This window comes from Pteropus vampyrus, unplaced genomic scaffold, assembly GCF_000151845.1.
Source record: "Pteropus vampyrus isolate Shadow unplaced genomic scaffold, Pvam_2.0 Scaffold430, whole genome shotgun sequence".
NCBI lineage: Eukaryota > Metazoa > Chordata > Mammalia > Chiroptera > Pteropodidae > Pteropus > Pteropus vampyrus.
Genome location: NW_011889211.1, coordinates 215,487 through 231,699, shown reverse-complemented (window position 1 = coordinate 231,699; position 16,213 = coordinate 215,487). Strand labels below are relative to the sequence as shown.

Here is a 16,213-nt window from a genome sequence, read left to right as displayed (position 1 = left end):
ATGGTGGGCCACCTGCATCTGCAGGGCATGGAGGAGAGCCTCAAGGAGCAGAGCCGGGAGGGCCTGCTGGACAGCCCCGACTCCGGGCTGCCCCCCAGCCCCAGCCCCAGCCCCCCCTTCTACGCCCTGGCGCCTGGCATCCTCGACGCGCGCGCGGGGGGCGCCGGACCCAGCGAGGCCAGAGCGGTAAGCGCGCGCCTCGGCGCACACGGCGGACCGGGTGGGGGTGGGGTGGCGTGGGGATGGGGTGCGGGCGAGGGTCTGCGCTCGCTGCGCCCCAGACCCGGCGCCTCAGAGGCCGGGGCCGGGCTCCACCCCCACACGTCGCCCCAGCCGAGACGGTGGCCCAGTGACAGCCACGCGCCCAGGTGGGGACGGGGGCACGTAGGCGGAGGTGGTCCAGGCTGGTCCCGGACCCGCGGCCCGGCCCGGCCCTGCGGTGGCCTCTCAGCTAGAGAGTCCTCTGTCAGCGGTGACCCGGCAGGGGCTGCACGACTGTCCGAAATGCTCGCGGAAGTCGGGCCCTCGCTAGGTGGGCTCCAACCCTGGGCCCGAGCCCTGCGGCGCTGGTACCCAGGTCCCTGCGGTGCTTCGGTCCTGGCTGCGTTTACTGTTCCCCGGGCTGCCGACGTGAAGGCCTTTTTTTTTTTTCCTTTTCTTTCTTTTTCGTTTTTTTTTTTTTTAACCAAACCCAGACAGGAAGCCTTCCTTCCCCGGGGTGGTGAGGGATGGTTGACGTGGAGCTGAGGCCGTGCCTGGGAGAGGTGGGGAGACTCCAGTTTGTGTCCCGCTGGACTTAGTGGGGCCTCCAGTTGAACCCGATGGCCACCCACCCTGGTGGCTGAACTGAGACCGGGTGCCCCCCGCAGGCGGGAGCAAGGCGGCGGGATGGAACGCAGCACCTCCGCGCCTGGAGGACATGGCAGGTTGAACTCCATGGGTCCCTAACGCGGGTGCACTTGCCTGCTCTCTGCTCCCTTAACTTCTTTTCTGCTGGGTGTATGTGGGAACACGACTCCAACTCCACTCTCCTGAGGCCCCAGTGATGGTACCTGGTACCTCACGGGGCTGTGACTGCCTCCCACAGCTGAGCATCAGAAGGGAAGGGTCCCCTTGTCTCCAGATAATGACAGGAATTTCATCCGTGCCTCCCTTGCTCCTTGGTCCAGTGGGTCCCAAACTTGACTTGGCATCAGAGCATCTCAGAGATCTTAAAAAAAAAAAAAAAAAACCCCCCTGCCTGCCTCGCGTCCCCAGCGTTCTGTTTAATTGGTACAGGCTGCGGCTCGGGCATCAGGATTGTTAAAACCTCCCCAGGTGTTTCTAACGTGCAGCAAAGTTTGAGAACTGCTGTCTTAGACCAAAATCATGCAGCGAATTTGAATTTTGGTCTCTCTTTTTTCTAGCGGGGGGTGGGAGGGGCGCTGAGGACTGCTAGAGGTGCCTAGAGGTGACCGAGGCTGTTTGCGCTGACACCCATCCCGCTGTCGGAAACGGCCGGCCATCCCGCACGTCTCAGAGTTGGCTGGCATGGTCGCGTGGAGGGCATCTTGGAGTAAATCCCTGGGGTGTCTTAACACAACAGGGCTCAGAGAAAAGGGACGTGAAACCAGTCTGCTTCGGTATTGTTGAGCTGACCCAGAATCCTCCTTAGAAAGGGTTTCCTGGACGCTTTCTCTGCCCGCCGGGCCAGCCAGGGTGCCTGGCTTCCTCGCTTGGCTCTTCCAGCTGATTTCATTTTCTTTCTCTGCCTCGCTAACTGGATGCCGGGGATGAAATCCTGCCGTCCCTGATCTTTTAATTGGACTTGAAGGCAAAATCTGGGGTAACGGCATCTGCTCGGATGGCCCTCACACCACGTGCCGGGGGCTGCCCCAGACCCCTGGCGTGCATTAACCCGGTTAATTTTCACCATGAAGGGTGCATTCTGATTATCCTCATTTTCCAGACAGGAAAGCTGAGGCACAGGGGTCAGTGACGTGCCCGGGGCCACCCAGCCGGCAAGTGGCCGCGCTGGGATGGAACCCATGACTCTGGCCGCAGACTCTCTCTTCTCAGAACTCACCCCACTTTTCACTATGGGGCTTCCCAAGGCCACACGGGGTAATGAACTACCTCTGTGTGTGTGCTTTCTTAAAATTAAAGAAACAAAATGCCTGTGAACCTATGGCATTTGGAGATGCTGCTTTTAATAAAAAGGGAGGCGATGGTTGCCATCGGCAACCTCTTCTCAGTCCTGGGCCCTGCAGCCGGGACCCCCCGCCCCCCACCAACCCCGGCTACCTTCCTGCTAAACATCCTTAATCTGGTGTTTAACAACACCCCGCTGGCTGGTGTCTCACCGAGAAGCTTTCCAGGCACAGACGCAGGAGAAGGATCTCCCGCTGGCCTTGCGTGTCTCCGGGGAACAGGACGGAAGCCTGTCCTGAGTCTTGGAGCTCGTGGTTTCAGATGCACAAGCAGAGGCTGGTGGCAGCGGGGCCCGGTCTCCGCTGACACCTCCTAGTGTCGTGGGTCCGACCAGATGGGCCTGGGCTTCGGTCGGCTTCGCACAGGGTGGCCGTCTTTGTTCTGACACCCAGTTTCCAGCACCGCTGTCCCGGGCAACATTGGCGTCACAGACCCTAGCCAGGGTTTGAGTGACAGCGCCGTCCCCAAACCCTGACCGCCGGGGTCCTCGCCGGCTCGTCACCGCATTCTGGACAGACGCATGTTAAGTTTGCTCCCGCTTCACTTCATCCGAGAGGTCCCGTTCCCCCTCTCGTAGGCTGGACGTACCTTCTGGACGATACCCCACTGACACAGGGTGTCTGGCTGCTGCGTCAGTGGGGTATTTTCCAGAAGGAAAAGGCACTAGGGACCAGGCTGGGTGCGGGTGACGCCACTCGGTCTCGACCGTGGGTTTTCTTGCTCACTCTTTGGAGCAAAGACTGTAACGTTCCCGGTGATTCTGGAACCCACGACGATTTGGGGACCAGACATTCATCCCGCCGGTCCCGACTGAGCCCAGCAGGGAACAAGGTGGCTAAGGCTCCCGCCCTCGTGGCTCAGCATTCCTGTGGGACACAGTCCCAGATGGGTTGATAAGCGCCCTTAAGACAAAAAGCTGGGTGAGGGTGGAGTCACTTTAGACAGGGTGGTCTGGGAAGTGACGTTTAATAGAAAGGAGAAAAAAAACGAGGGCGTGGACTCTGTGGTCAAGGGGCCGAAGGGCATGCCGGCCAGGAGGGTGGCAGGTGCAAAGGGCCTGGGGCAGGAGCGAGGTGGGCGTGTGAGGAGCCGGCAAGGGCGGCAGAGGCCGGGCAGGGCGGGGACGTGTGGGTCGAGCTGAGGCCAGCAGGTAAAATTCCATTCGATCTTTTAAAAATGCACTTGGGACTGTTTTATTATTTTTTAAAAAGGCATCATGAGCTCCCACATCTCCCAAATTAGAAACCCAAATCAGGGACTTGACTGGGAGATGCCGGAGGGTTGGGATCTGTGCCGGGCTTGTCTCTCGCGGGTGGGGCTGGCTCTCCTGCAGGACGCAGGGCAGCCGAGGCTGCCAGCTGGGCCAGGAGGCAGTGCCTGTCAGCTGCAGCTCATCCCACAAATATTTAAGCCAGGCGGGGCGAGGCGTACAGCCGTGAACAAGGCGGACGCTGTCTGTGCCCCTCGGGCTCCTGGGGCCTGGACCGCCAGCTCGAGGTTGAGCGATGTCTTCCCTTTTTCCTCCCCATCCTGCCTGGCCCAGCTGTCGGGTCAGGGGGCGTCATGGGGAGATGCATCCTGCTGCCTGTAGGGTGAATGGGTGTGCGCAGCAGACGCCTGTCTCCCCAAGTTAACAACCTGCCCCATCACCCCCGGGGAGAACACAGATAGCATCTGGCATCTCTGGCCGAGTTCCCGGGGTGCACGTTGGAGGAACAGCCCCCACGGGGTGGGGGAGAAGCACACGGTTTCACGTGTCCAGCAGACGCAGGACTCAGCCCGCTGTGGAGTGGTGACGGGGGTGACGGTCTAAGTGGTCACCCCTCAGATGTGGAGATGGGGTTCTCCAGCAGCCGCAGCCTGGGCCCGTCCTGCATTGCTCTGGACACTCCGGTCCCATCTGCTGAGTCTGTTTACGGGGCGAGTGTGTTTCTGAGTGGCCTACTTGAGAACGTCCCTAAGGAGGAGGTGCTGGTTTCTCGGACCCAGATTCTGAAAGAAGGCCTGCGGGCTGGACGTGGGTAGAATCGGTGGTGGGGAGTGAGGTGTCTTGGCCCCATCTTTGAAAATTTCCCAGGGCTGCCCAGCTCTTCGAGACCACCCATGGTCACAGCCGCCGCCTCTTAGGATCTCGGCTGTCACCCCCGCCCTCTCAGCATCCCGGATCTGCTCATTTCTGTTTCTGGTCTGCGATGGTGAGACCGAGGACGAAGGAGAAGAAGAGGAATCAGAGATTTAGGGAGTTAGGGCCCAGGATTAGGGAGGACGGCTGGACAAGTGGGTGGGTGGGTGGATGGGTGGGTGGGTAGGTGGGTGAGTGGATGGATGGATAGACAGATGGATGGATGGATGATTGAGTGGGTGGATGGGTGGATGGATAGATGGATGGATGGATGAACAAATAAATAGAAAGTTGGGTGAGCAGGCGAATAAATGAATGGATGGATAGATAGAAGGATGGACATGGATGGATGGATGGACAGACAGATGGACTGAGGAGACGGGAGTCAGTCCTCACGGCCCCCTCGCAGGCTCCCAGGTGTGTCCCTGAGCAGCACAGGTGTCTGAGCAAGCTCTGATGGAGGAGATCCAGGTGTGTCAGGCCAAGGTGGGAGGAGCCAGTCTGCTGAAAGGGCGGCCGTGAGGAGTGGGGGAGAAGCCAGAGACGCTGGCGCCACTGGTCAGCCCGTCTGCCTGATCCGGGATGCACCGGCCTCCAGTGGAAGTTCAGCCGACCCCGAGCCCCACGTCTCCGCGGCAGCTCACCTGCCCGAGAAATTCAGCTCTGTGTGTAGCTGTCGCATGAAGAGAAGACAGATAGGCCCATGGCCTTCTGCGGACAGGGGAGCGGGCAGGAGCCACCCTCCTGGGGGAAGGCCACCGGCCAGGATCTGACCGTGAACTCCTGGGGTCAGCAGGGTCTGTTCATACTCCTGGCCCCCGGGACCTCCTTCGGTGACGTCGGAATGTGGGAATACGTGTCCCCCTTGCAGCAGACCAGGACTCCCCTCAGAGCAGGCTGTGGGAGCATGATTCTTTGTGCACAGAAGGCAGGTCACGATCTTGGAGGCCGCCGGTCCTCGTGGGATGCATTCTGAGGAAGCGACAGTGCCGAGTCTTCATGGGGAGTGGGAAGCCTTGCCCCAAGCCCATCGTTGCCCACTAAGGGGCTCTTGTGTCCTGGGTCGTCGTCCCCCGCCCCCTTTCATGGGCTGGCGGAATCTTGCAGGTGCCTGTCCTAGAGCTGCTGTAACAAAGTCACAAACTGGGTGGCAACAGAAAGTCCTTCTCTCACAGTTCCGGGCTCCAGGAGCTGGAAATCAGGTGCCGGCTCCCTACGAAGGCTGTAGGAGAGATGCCACCCCATGTGTCCGTTCCAGCTTCTGGTGGCGGCTGGCAGTCCTTGGTGTCCCTTGGCTTATCGAGGCAGCACTGCGGTCTCCGCCCTGTCATCTCATGGCCTTCTTCCCTGGCCGTGTCCTGTGTCCACACCCCCTACTTCTTATAAGAAGACCAGTCACTGGATTTAAGACTCCCCCTTTATCCGATGGCACTTTGTATTCACTTGACCAGACCTGCAAAGACCCTCTTCCGAAGTAGGGTCACATTCACAGGTCACATGTCTTTGTAGGGGTCACAAGCCAGCCTGCCACCCAGGCTGTCTGTCTCCGGGAGCAGGCCGGTCCTTGAGCCTTGCCTCCAGTCCGATGTTGGTATTTGCTCACGGTTTTGCTGCTTTGGGTGTCAGAGTCGGGCCTGTGGGGTTTGTGTTGGTCCCATGAGGCTCTGTGGCTCTCCGGGGAGAGGTCACTCCATTCGGGGTCTTCTGGGCTCCCCGAATGGCCCGTCCAGCTGCCCTGCTGTGATATGTTGGGAGAGGGCAGTGAGCGTAAGGAGCCCCTCCCTTGCCCCAGAATTTGCCCCCAGTACTCAAGGCTTTTCATAAGAAGGGTGAGAATTCCTCAAGGTCCCTCCCTTGGACCACTTTCCACATAGATGACGGTGAAGGTCAGCCTTAGACCACCGTGCGAGCTTTCGGCCCCAAACCCTTAATACAAGCAGAAGATAATCGCGTTTAATTCCAGCTGCGACAGAAGCCATCCGTGGCCAGCGAGGCCATTCTGGCGGGTGCGAAGGCTTCCTGTGGCTTTGGCGGGGACGCCCCTTGCCCATGCCAGCGTGGGGTCCCCCTGGTGGCCCCTCTCTGCAGGAGCAGCAGTGCAGGCCCCTCCACCGATCGGGGCTTCTCATTCCCTGGCCGAGCAGAGAGTTCACCATTCTGTGGGCCCCGTGTGGCTTCGGCTCTGTCTCACATCGTGGCAGCTACAGGCCACGCGCGTCACCCAGGCTGGGCACAAATACTGCTGTGCTGTGCCTACCTGTCCCCGCCAGCCAGGCCCCCCAGTTGGGCTGGGCTGTCACCGAGTGGCACAGAGCTCTCACAAGAGAGTGGTTATCCCTGTGCGTCCTGCAGGCCACGACCTGCACGGCAGCCAGGAACGGGAGCACGCCAAAGCGCCTGTGTGTGCACTTCCAGCCGCCAGCGGCCGGTGTTTACCCCGCAGAAGGCGCATGAATCACCGGGGAGGCGGCTGCCTGTCCTCTGGATCCCTCTGCGGCTACCCGGGTCCCCACACACCACCCCCGCCTGCCCCGGAGACGGGAGCCAGCCGGCCCCCAGGCCTCAGCAGGGCTCTCCTGTCCCCTCGAAGGAGCTGGGGGGTCCGGGGAGGGGAGGGTGGGGCCTGGGAGACTGGGGGCTCGGCCTTCGGCTCTCAGCTTGGCCGTGCCTGGACCTCACTGTTCTCCCCCTGCCCCTGCCCTGGGCAGGCCGCACCTCAGTCATTTGTCCTAGGCTCATTCTACAGGTGTGGAAACTGCTTCTGAGTGAGCAGGCGCCCGGTTCGCTGTACAGGGGAGCGGGCACGGGGCCTTTGGGGTGTGGCCGCCCTGGGGCTGTGACGAGGGGAGCTGGCCTCCGGCATTCAGCCCTCCAGGGGAGCCCCTCGTGCCCTTCCCCACACGAGCCTCTCCCCAGCCCACCCTGGCGGCTCCCATTGGAATGTGACTCAGTGTTTGGGGAGCGTCTTGGCCCAGTGTGGCCGGACGTGTGTCCTCCCGGGGCCCGCCCTGTGCCTCCTTGGCTGTGACAGGCGTGCTCTGTGCCCACTCTCCGGCTGGCTGGGTGCCACGGCCGCACGGCCATTGTGCTGTTTCAGTCACCCGCGGCCCTTCAGGAAGACTCGGCTCTGCGCTCCTGGCACCCGGTGGCTGCCTGTCTTCCCTTCGTGTCCGGCCCTGGGGCCCTTCGGGGCGTCCTTGGGCCTCGGCGGTGCCTTCCGGAGCTGTCTCGCCACCAGGCCCGCTGGATGCCAGCCTGGTCTGGGTCCTCGCCGGCCTTTCGTATCTCTCGTGTGGTGCTTCCAGCTCGGGCGGACTCGAGATGTTTTTCCACTGCGTCCTTTGGAAATCGGTGCCCAGAGCTCCGGCTTCCGGGCCCAGCTGTGAAGCGAGCCTCGTCTCCTGTGCGGGCGGCCAGCCGGGCAGCGAGATCCGGCCGGAATGTGGCTGCCGTCACGCCCGACCGAGGTCCGCTCAGGCGGCATCAGGGGTTCGGCCGTTCCTTCAGCCCGGGTGGGCCCAGGAGAATAGCACCCCGGCTTCGGCTCTCAAGGCCTCCTGTGAGCTTGGGGGTGATTCTTTCTTAGAGAGTGAGGAGTGGGATGGTTAAAACCATCGCAGGCTGCTTCTCTCCGTCCAGCCCTTCCGTCGATCTGGACAGAACGTGCCTGCACCATCCTCTCTCCCCAGTGGCCACACATCACTCCCCGCCCCCTTGAACAGGAAGGGCCCTGGGAGGCACTGCACCTCACCCACCCACGCAGGGTCCGGTGCACAGTAGGTGCTCAGCACATAGTAGGTGCTCAGCAAACACCTGCACACGTCTTTGTTGAGAAACATCTTTTGGAGGGAGAGTGTTGGTTCTCTAACTGTCAGGTCATGGAGTTTTGCAGCTGGGGTCAGCGCCGACTTTAGCCGGGGGAGCCGTGGAGGATGTTGGGAGCGTCTGAATCTTGTCGCTATCTTTTTGTTCCTAATGCAGTCTCCTGAGACGTTGTGTGCTTGCTTCTAGAAGGTGGGAACGGTGTTATTTCAAGGTCCAAAGGGTGTGGATTGTACCTCTCTCCCCCCGCGTCCCCCCACCCCCACCCCAGACCTCCATGAGAATGCCTCACGGGACCAGCCAGCTTCTCCCAGTGCTTACTCTGTGCCGGGCACTGGCCACACACTAGGTGCCGTGACCCATTTGGGCCTTGTGGAAGCCTGTGTGGCAGGTGCTCCTGTTGGCCCACTTCCGGGACCAGAAAGCTGTGGCCCCGGAGAGGGGTGCTGACCACGATGTAGGGGCCTGGGTGGTCTGCCCCTCGGAGGAACTGAGGCTCTACGGCTGGTGACGAAGCCTCCACCTTGAGTGATGCATCAGGAGGAAGAGGGGGCTCTGGAGGCTCCCACACTGGCCTGGAGGTGACAGGTGGCACAGGCGGAACTCGCCAGGTCCTCAAACTCCCCGGGGGAATGGGAAGTGGGGTTCCCACCACATGAGTGGAAGGCAGAGAGCTGGAACTAGCTGATGACAGGCTGGCATCGCTGAGCCCACAGCAGCCATGCTGGCAGTAAAGCGGGAGAAAGAGCTGAGGGCTGCTGTGAGGTCGGGTGAGACCCCAGCGCAGGCCCACTCGCCGGAATGGAGTGAATTCCAGGATGAAGTCACTGTGCCTGCACAACCTTGAGGAGGCTGCCAAGACCAAGGTCTCAGGGAGCGGCCTGTCACCTGTCAGATGTCCGCTTCAAAATGCTGCCTTTCTGGGCCCCCCTCTGGGCATAGTGTCAGTGCAGGATAATCAAGTGACAGATTTTCCTGGGGCACTGGAGGAAGGGGACAGAGAGCACGTCAGGGGGGAAATGACGGGAGGTGGGCAGAGAAAATGGGGAGGCAGCCGCTCCGCACGCTGGGGGCTGGGCCGGGGGCGTGGGAGGTCCAGGTCTGCCAAGTGGGTCTGGGCTCGGGAGGCCGGCCAGCGCTGGAAGGGTATGAGTGGCGCTCTTGTGCCCATGCGGAGCGGAGGCCACAGTGCCAAAGGGCCTTGTAACCTGGGGTCTGTGGGTCTCCCCGCAGCCTCCGCCCCTCCGCCCGAGCACCCCTGCACTGGAGATGAGGCCCCGGCTACTGCCCGTGTTCTTCGGGGAGGGCGTCGAGGTGAACCGAGAACCCACACCCGAGATCCGGTGAGTGGGCTTCGGGGTCCTGCCCCCGGGGGTGGGGGGCGGAGTGGGGCGGGCTCGGCAGGCGCCCCGCCCTCTGTGCACATGCGCCGCGGCCCCCTTCCCCCGCCGGCGGTTCCCCGGCGTCCCGGGAGCGCTGGGCCGCCCTGTTTTCCACGCGACGGTAACTGTCCCTTTATCCACCGAGGGGTCCAGTCCCCGCTGCAGAGTCCAGTTTTGTCCACTGTCCCAAAATGTCCTTTTAGGGCATATTTGCATCCCGGTTCAGGACCCAGCCAGCGTCACGTGCGGCATCAGCCATCCCCTCTCAGCGGGCGCTGGGCCTCGGCACCCCTTTGACCTTTCGGCCTTGACCTTGGGGACCAGCCCAGGCCGTGTGTTTAAGGGCTCTGCCGAGGGCGCTTTCCAGAGTCACGGCCACAGTGCCGCGGCCGCCAGTCCCTGCGGGGGGTGCCAGGCTGCCCCCATCCGGGACTCACCCCGCTGCCTTCCCGCCCCCCAGCTGCAACTCCGAGGTCAAGTACACCTCCGAGAAGCACTTCCGGGACAACGTCTTCTACGCGCCGGTGCCCACGGTGACGGCCTACAGCGAGACGATCGTGGCGGCGCCCAACTGCACGTGGCGCAGCTACCGCAGCCAGCTGACCCTGGAGCCGCGCCCGCGCGCCCTGCATTTCTGCAGCACGACCATCATCTTCCCCAAGCAGGCCCGCAGCTCGTTCCGCACCACCCTGCACTGCAGCCTGGGCCGGCCCAGCCGCTGGTTCACGGCCAGCGTGCAGCTCCAGCTGTGCCAGCACCCCGGGCCCTGCCTCCTGGGGCCCACGGCGCTCTAACGGGGAGGCCGGCCCCCACGTAACCCGCCGGGAGCCCTGGGGGCGGAAGGACCATAGACTCCAGGGCTCGGCCTGGAGCCGGGGCGGTAGGGAGGTGCAGAGGCCGAGGACCTGGCTGCCTGGCGGGGTGTCCACGTGCTGGACTCTGTCAACGCATCCATTTTGCTAGCCCCTAAAGCGGTGAGGCAGCCTGGCCACAGCTCTCTGAGGAGCATGAGGTGGGGGACAAGCAGCAGGAGGTTGGGCAAAGGCTGGACGCGAATGCCTGGGCTGATGTTGGTCATTCGAGGGGTCTGCAGCCTAGGAAAGACCCCGCCTTAGCTGTCCCAGCGTCCTCTGCCCCAGAGTGGAGGGCATAGCCGGTCTGAACTGAGGCCTTTGAGCTCTGCGTCCCGAGTCTCGCTTGAAGGCGTCCCTGTCAGCCTCCGTCCACACAAGGCCTCCAGGACCAGCACTTCCGGGGGGCAGAGTGCTAGGTGCCAAGGGGAGGCGTTGAAGCTCTCCAGAAATGTCTGTTGTCACCTGCCTAAGGCTCAGGCGTAGCTGTCGGCTTAAAGAGATACTGCGGGGGACCTGGGCTGCCTGTTACCGTGGTGACAGTGCTACAGGGTTCACCTCGCACTTATGATGTCGGAAGAGGAAGACCAGCAAGGACTCGCTGGGGCTGGGGTTCCCAGCCGGCTGCTCCCTGGGACAGATGCCCCAGAAGCCCCAGGTGTCTATGGGAATGCCCCCAGACCTGAATGGATCCACCCCGGTCGCCACCCCGTCCATCCCCCAGGCGGGACAAAGCCTGGGGCTTTTGCATCCTCATGCTGGTGAGGATGGGGCCTCGGAGCTCAGTCCAGGAGAGGCAAAGTGACTGATATATTTTTATATATCTACACAGACAGTGCATATTCTCTCCAGAATGCTTTCTGAATAACAGAGAAATAACTTAAGAATTGACTATCTTAATAAAATGTGCAAACCCAAAGATGCTCCTTCCTGTTTCTGAGACCCTCAGATCCCATGCGGGTTGCTGGGGGAGGGTCACATTGGCCTTCGTATGCCACCCCCCACCCCCCCTATGCCAGCCTCAGGGTGCGCCAGCTCCACCAAGAGCCAGTTAATAAATGCAGAGGCCCAGGCCCCACCCTGGGACGCAGGTCTGGGCCCCGCGGAATCTGTTTGACATTCGCAGTCCAAACGCCGGCCCTGCACACCGACAAATCCGAAGGCCTCCCGGTCCCTGGAGAAGGCCCCGCCCGCCGCTGCCTCTGCAAAGCAGCAGTCGTGGTCCGCATTGCAACTCGTTTCTCCCCATCTCGTCTCCATCCCTGGAGGAGCCTCTGGGGGCCCCGGGTTGTGAGTGCACTTAGCGAGAGACACTCTGCAGCCGAGGGACGACGTCCTCTGTCCTCGAGTTGGGCAAGCGAGGTGTCTGTGACAGACGCCTCCTGCTGGGGACAGATCCTCCGAGGGGGCGGGCACAGGAGCGCAGTGGGCTGCGTCACTTGTGGTCGCTCCATGTCCGAGCCCTAGCCTGGCAGTGTGTAAATAATGACAAAGGGACGCTGGCTGACTCACAGCACTCCCGCTCCGGGCCGGTGGCAAATGCGCACGCCATCCCCCTTGTCGTCCCCCTTTCAGTCACCGGCTGAGAGGCGCACTGCTGTGTCTCCACTTGGCAGAAGCGTCAGTGGGCACAGAGAGGTTCAGGAACCAAGCCCCAACATGGGGTGGGCCCGGAGGCTGGAAGGAGAGCGTGTGACTTTATTTCTCTCAGCATCTGCAAGACGGGCACCCAGTCTGACCTCCCAGGCTGTGGGGACAATAAATTCATGCTTGTGAAGCCTCTGCCGGGACCCTTCTCGGGGGTGGGGCCGGGAGCCCACCCCTCTTGCAGGGGCAGAAAATCGTCCGAAGGTCGGGGGGCCGGCGTTGGCCCCAAACGGCCATCCTGACCCACCTCCCTCAGCCTCTTCCTCTGGTACCCCTGCCCATCTCTGCGCTCACGCTTGCCTGTCTCAAATCTAACTCAGCAGACCTCCCCCAGTCCCACCATCACCAAAAAACAGGTGCCCCCAACTCTCTGGACCCGACGGGTCCCCCTGCAGGAGTGACAAGAACGGCAGCCTGGCAGCGGGCAGACGGCGCGAGCACCCGACCTTCACAATGACCCTGTGACGTAGCTGCTGAGAAACCGAGCGAGGAAGCAGAGCTGGCCCGACTCGAGGGTCTGCAGATGGAAGGACAGCCTGTCACCTGGCTGCCACGGCAAAACCCTCGTGGCTTCCGGGAGAAGCCATGAAACGGGGTTTCTTGGGTGGCTCTCCTTAGCTTTCTCAAGGACAGCATGGCCAGGGGACACCCAACAGCTCCCAAATTATGCAAATAAGAGTCTCTGGTTGCCAGACCACCGGGACTCCCCACTCCTTCGCCGTCAAACTCACGCTGTCTTTCTTCCTTGCCTCGCCCCCACCCCGACCCCTGCACAGACAAGTGGACGGTGTCTATACAGAACCAAACGGCTGAGTTACGCCTCACGCAATAGCCTTGTCCCCATTTTACAATGGGAAAACTGTCCCTAGGCCCGTTTCTCCGTCACAGTCCATTGAGCACCCCTGCAAGCCAACCCCAATTTCAGAAAACCAGCAGTGGCCTTATTGGGCATCAGCTCGCTCCTTCGCAGAAACTCCTGGCCCCACGCCGACGTTCGTCCAGCCACCCTGGGCTCTCAGCCTTTGCCCGCACACGTTCCCTCTGCTCAGCCCGTCCTTACCCCAAGATCTGACACCTCCAGGAAGCCGCCCCAACTGCTCCAGTCCAGTTAGCACAGTGTCTGCATCACCTGGCCCCAAGAGGGTTTGTCCTGAGCCAACCCCAGTGCCTTGGGGACCAGCCCATTTCTGCCCTCCCTGTGGGAAGCAGCGCTTTGGACGGGTGGGCCCGGCCTCCCTCCATGGAGACCTCCGGGCCAGACAGAAGGGAAAGGGCCAACCTCAAGGCTAGGGCCCGGCTCCGACCTTGGGCTCCACCCCCCGCCCCTATAGCGAGGCTGCAAACACTGCCTCAGAAACACCTGAGCTGCAAATCACCTGCATCAGAAACGCCTGAGCTGCAAATCACCTGCATCAGAAACGCCTGAGCTGCAAATCACCTGCATCAGAAACACCTGAGCTGCAAAGCGCCCGCCTCAGAAATGCTTGGGTTGCTTATTGAAAACGCAGATTCCCAGGCCCAACCTGGGCCTAGAGAATCATTCGTATTCTCCAAGAATCTGCATTTCAACCGACTTCTCGATATTCTGAGAGACGGGGACATTTGCCAACTAACTGTCCTTCACTTTACCAATCACATTCCAATTTTCTCTTGAGTCCGATCCTCACAGTGCCAGTTCAGCTCCACACAGTCACCAGGGGACTCAGGGTCAGAAGGAAAAAGACAGCTGGCAGAGGTGACCATGTAGGCCGACTTGTGTCCACCCCACCGCCCCCAACACATATCGCTCTGGTCTGACCACAGCTGGCAGAGGTGACCACGTAGGCTGACTTGTGTCCACCCCACCGCCCCAAACACATTTCGCTCTGGTCTGACCACAGCTGGGGGAGGGTGCCATGGGACCCTGGGTGGCACCAGCATGCGTGGCCAAGCCCTGGCGTCTGGCGTGGCCAGCACCACCTGCCCCATCTGGGTTTCCAGGTGAGGACGCCTGCAGACTGGACGGAAATCCTGCCCAGGGCAGGGCCTTTTGCTGGCCCAATGCTGCCACCTGCCTGCTGGCCTCAGTATTGCAGCTCAGGCTCTAGGCTGAGCCCTGTGGGGGGCACACAAGAGGCCCACCGTGCAGGTGTGAAAACAAGGCTCAGAGGGCACTCAGAGCGTCCCCAGTGTCACATGGAATGTCACTTCCAGGCCTGGAAGCCAGGCCCTGTGTGGCTCCAAAGCCCTCTGCTCATTTCACCCCATGGCACATGCTCACAGGGTAAACTTGGGGTGATGTGGAATGCCAGGGCAGCTGGGCAGAGTCCCCTGAGGATGCAGACACCTCCCTCACTTCCTCTAACCTCCCCAGTCTACACCCTGGGGAAGTGGGGAGCTGGGCCAGCCCAAACCCTGGGCACCACCAGCTTGGCAGGCAGGCAGGGGACGTCACTTTCTGCCTCCAACGCACCCCGATTCTCTCTGCTGCCCCCCAAATCCCAGAAGGGTCACCTCTAGTGTTGAATGTGAGGCTGAAGTTCACTGTCTGCTGAGGGGCCGGGCTCCCGCAGGGCCATGGCCATCCCTTCTGGCGAGGCCCCATTAAAGCCCCAGAAGGCTGGTTCCAAGCTGGATGAACACCGTCACCTTGGCTAGACGTGCCAGCCTGCTCACGAGCCGGCTGGGCCAGGAGGCCCCTCTCGGGGTATCTGGGGTCATCTGTCCCAGGGTGGGCCGATAGGCCAGCGCCCCTGGGCCAAGAGGCAGAGGGACAGGGACAAGGTGGATTCTAAAACCATGGGCGCCCTGGGCTTAGAATGACTCTAGCATACCGGGAACCCCTCCTTTGCAGACAGTCTTGTGGGGTTCACCCTTATAGCCTTGGACCCCCCACACTCCTCAGAGTTCCAAGTTTCCAGGATCCTGGGAAGCCAGCCCCACCCCCATTCCCCCCACCTTGTACAGCCCCAGCTGCCTCGGCCAAGCCCCGCCCAGGGCACAGACCCCGGAGGCCAGCTGTCTCCGTGGCTGGCCGGCGTTGAGGCCGAGGCCCAGCTCCTCTGTAGACAGAGCCGAAGTGGGACACGAGCTGCGGGTCCTTCGCCCCACAGCACAGGGCTGACCTCAGCTCTGCTGAGGTGGAGGTGCTCCAACTTCTGCTCGGAGAAGAGGGTGGACATGAATGGCCACGCTCAGGTTAGGGACACCGGGGGGCTGTGGGATAGCTGAGGTAATGCTGGGCTGCCCAGGCCTGCCACCTGCAGGAAGCATTTATGCAGGGCCCGGCCAGCCTCAAAGGCCCGGGTGGCCTTCCTCCATCCTGGTGAACGGGCAGGAGGCCACCCGGAGCCCCGCGGCACACACGTCACGGCCAACCTGCCGGAGCGCCTTCCCCTCATGCCACCCACACCCTGGGCGGTCACGCACGGGGAGAGGGTGGGGCACGGATGGGCAGCGAAGTCTCCCAAATGCCCGTCCAGGATCAGGCACCCAAACTGGCAGTGGGGCTGAAATTTACACCCGTCGGGGGGACCAGGCAGGCACCGAGCTTTGGGTAAGAGCAGAGCCGGACAGGCTGGGGTGGGCAGGATGCACGCGGAGCGGGGAGGAGGGTGGGGGTTCCAGAGTCCGCTGGCGCCCCTAACAGGCAAAGAGGGGCATGTGTCCACCGCAGGGAATCGCAGCCTGTCCGAGCCTCGGCTGGACTCCTGAGGGAACACTCCTTCCTGAGACACCTCTTCCCGAATCTGCGGGGAGCCAACCGGCAGCTGCTTCGAGACCCAAGCGGGTGAGGCTCGATCCTTCTCCTCTGCCTTGGCGTCAAAGACAGCAGTGACAGTGGGGTCTGCCTGTCCCTTAACGAGACAAACACTAAAAGCACTTGGGAGCTGATCTCGGACCTGAGTGCGACCACGCAGCCCCTTCCCGTGGGCCCTCCAGGGACATCCTTAAAGTGGGCGTAAATATCTGCAAAGGGGCCTGGTCTGGTGAGTTAGGGGGATGCTCCCTCGGCCTCCCGCTGTCCCCCACCCCAGCTGCCCGCCCTCCTGGCTGCCCGGTCCCAGACAGAGAGGAAGCCTCTGCAACTCGAGTATAATTCGCTTTTTAATGAGAACAACCTGTGTAAATGACAGAAGGCTGCCGCCGTGCACGGACGGCAGTCACAGACCACCCATCAGATCCATTCTGCCCAAGGAAGGGAGGGAGGGAGGACGCGG

At 61.8% G+C, this 16,213-nt stretch overlaps 1 protein-coding gene across 1 annotated transcript; it reads left to right on the top strand.

The window, feature by feature from the left end:
• The first annotated feature begins 13 nt into the window (after window positions 1-13).
• RFLNA (refilin A) lies at window positions 14-12,812 on the top strand. Its single transcript, XM_011381092.2, has 3 exons — window positions 14-186; window positions 9,368-9,477; window positions 9,977-12,812. The coding sequence occupies exons 1-3, from the start codon at window positions 28-30 to the stop codon at window positions 10,308-10,310; spliced, it is 603 nt and encodes a 200-aa protein (XP_011379394.2). The 5' UTR covers window positions 14-27; the 3' UTR covers window positions 10,311-12,812.
• Window positions 12,813-16,213: the final 3,401 nt, after the last annotated feature.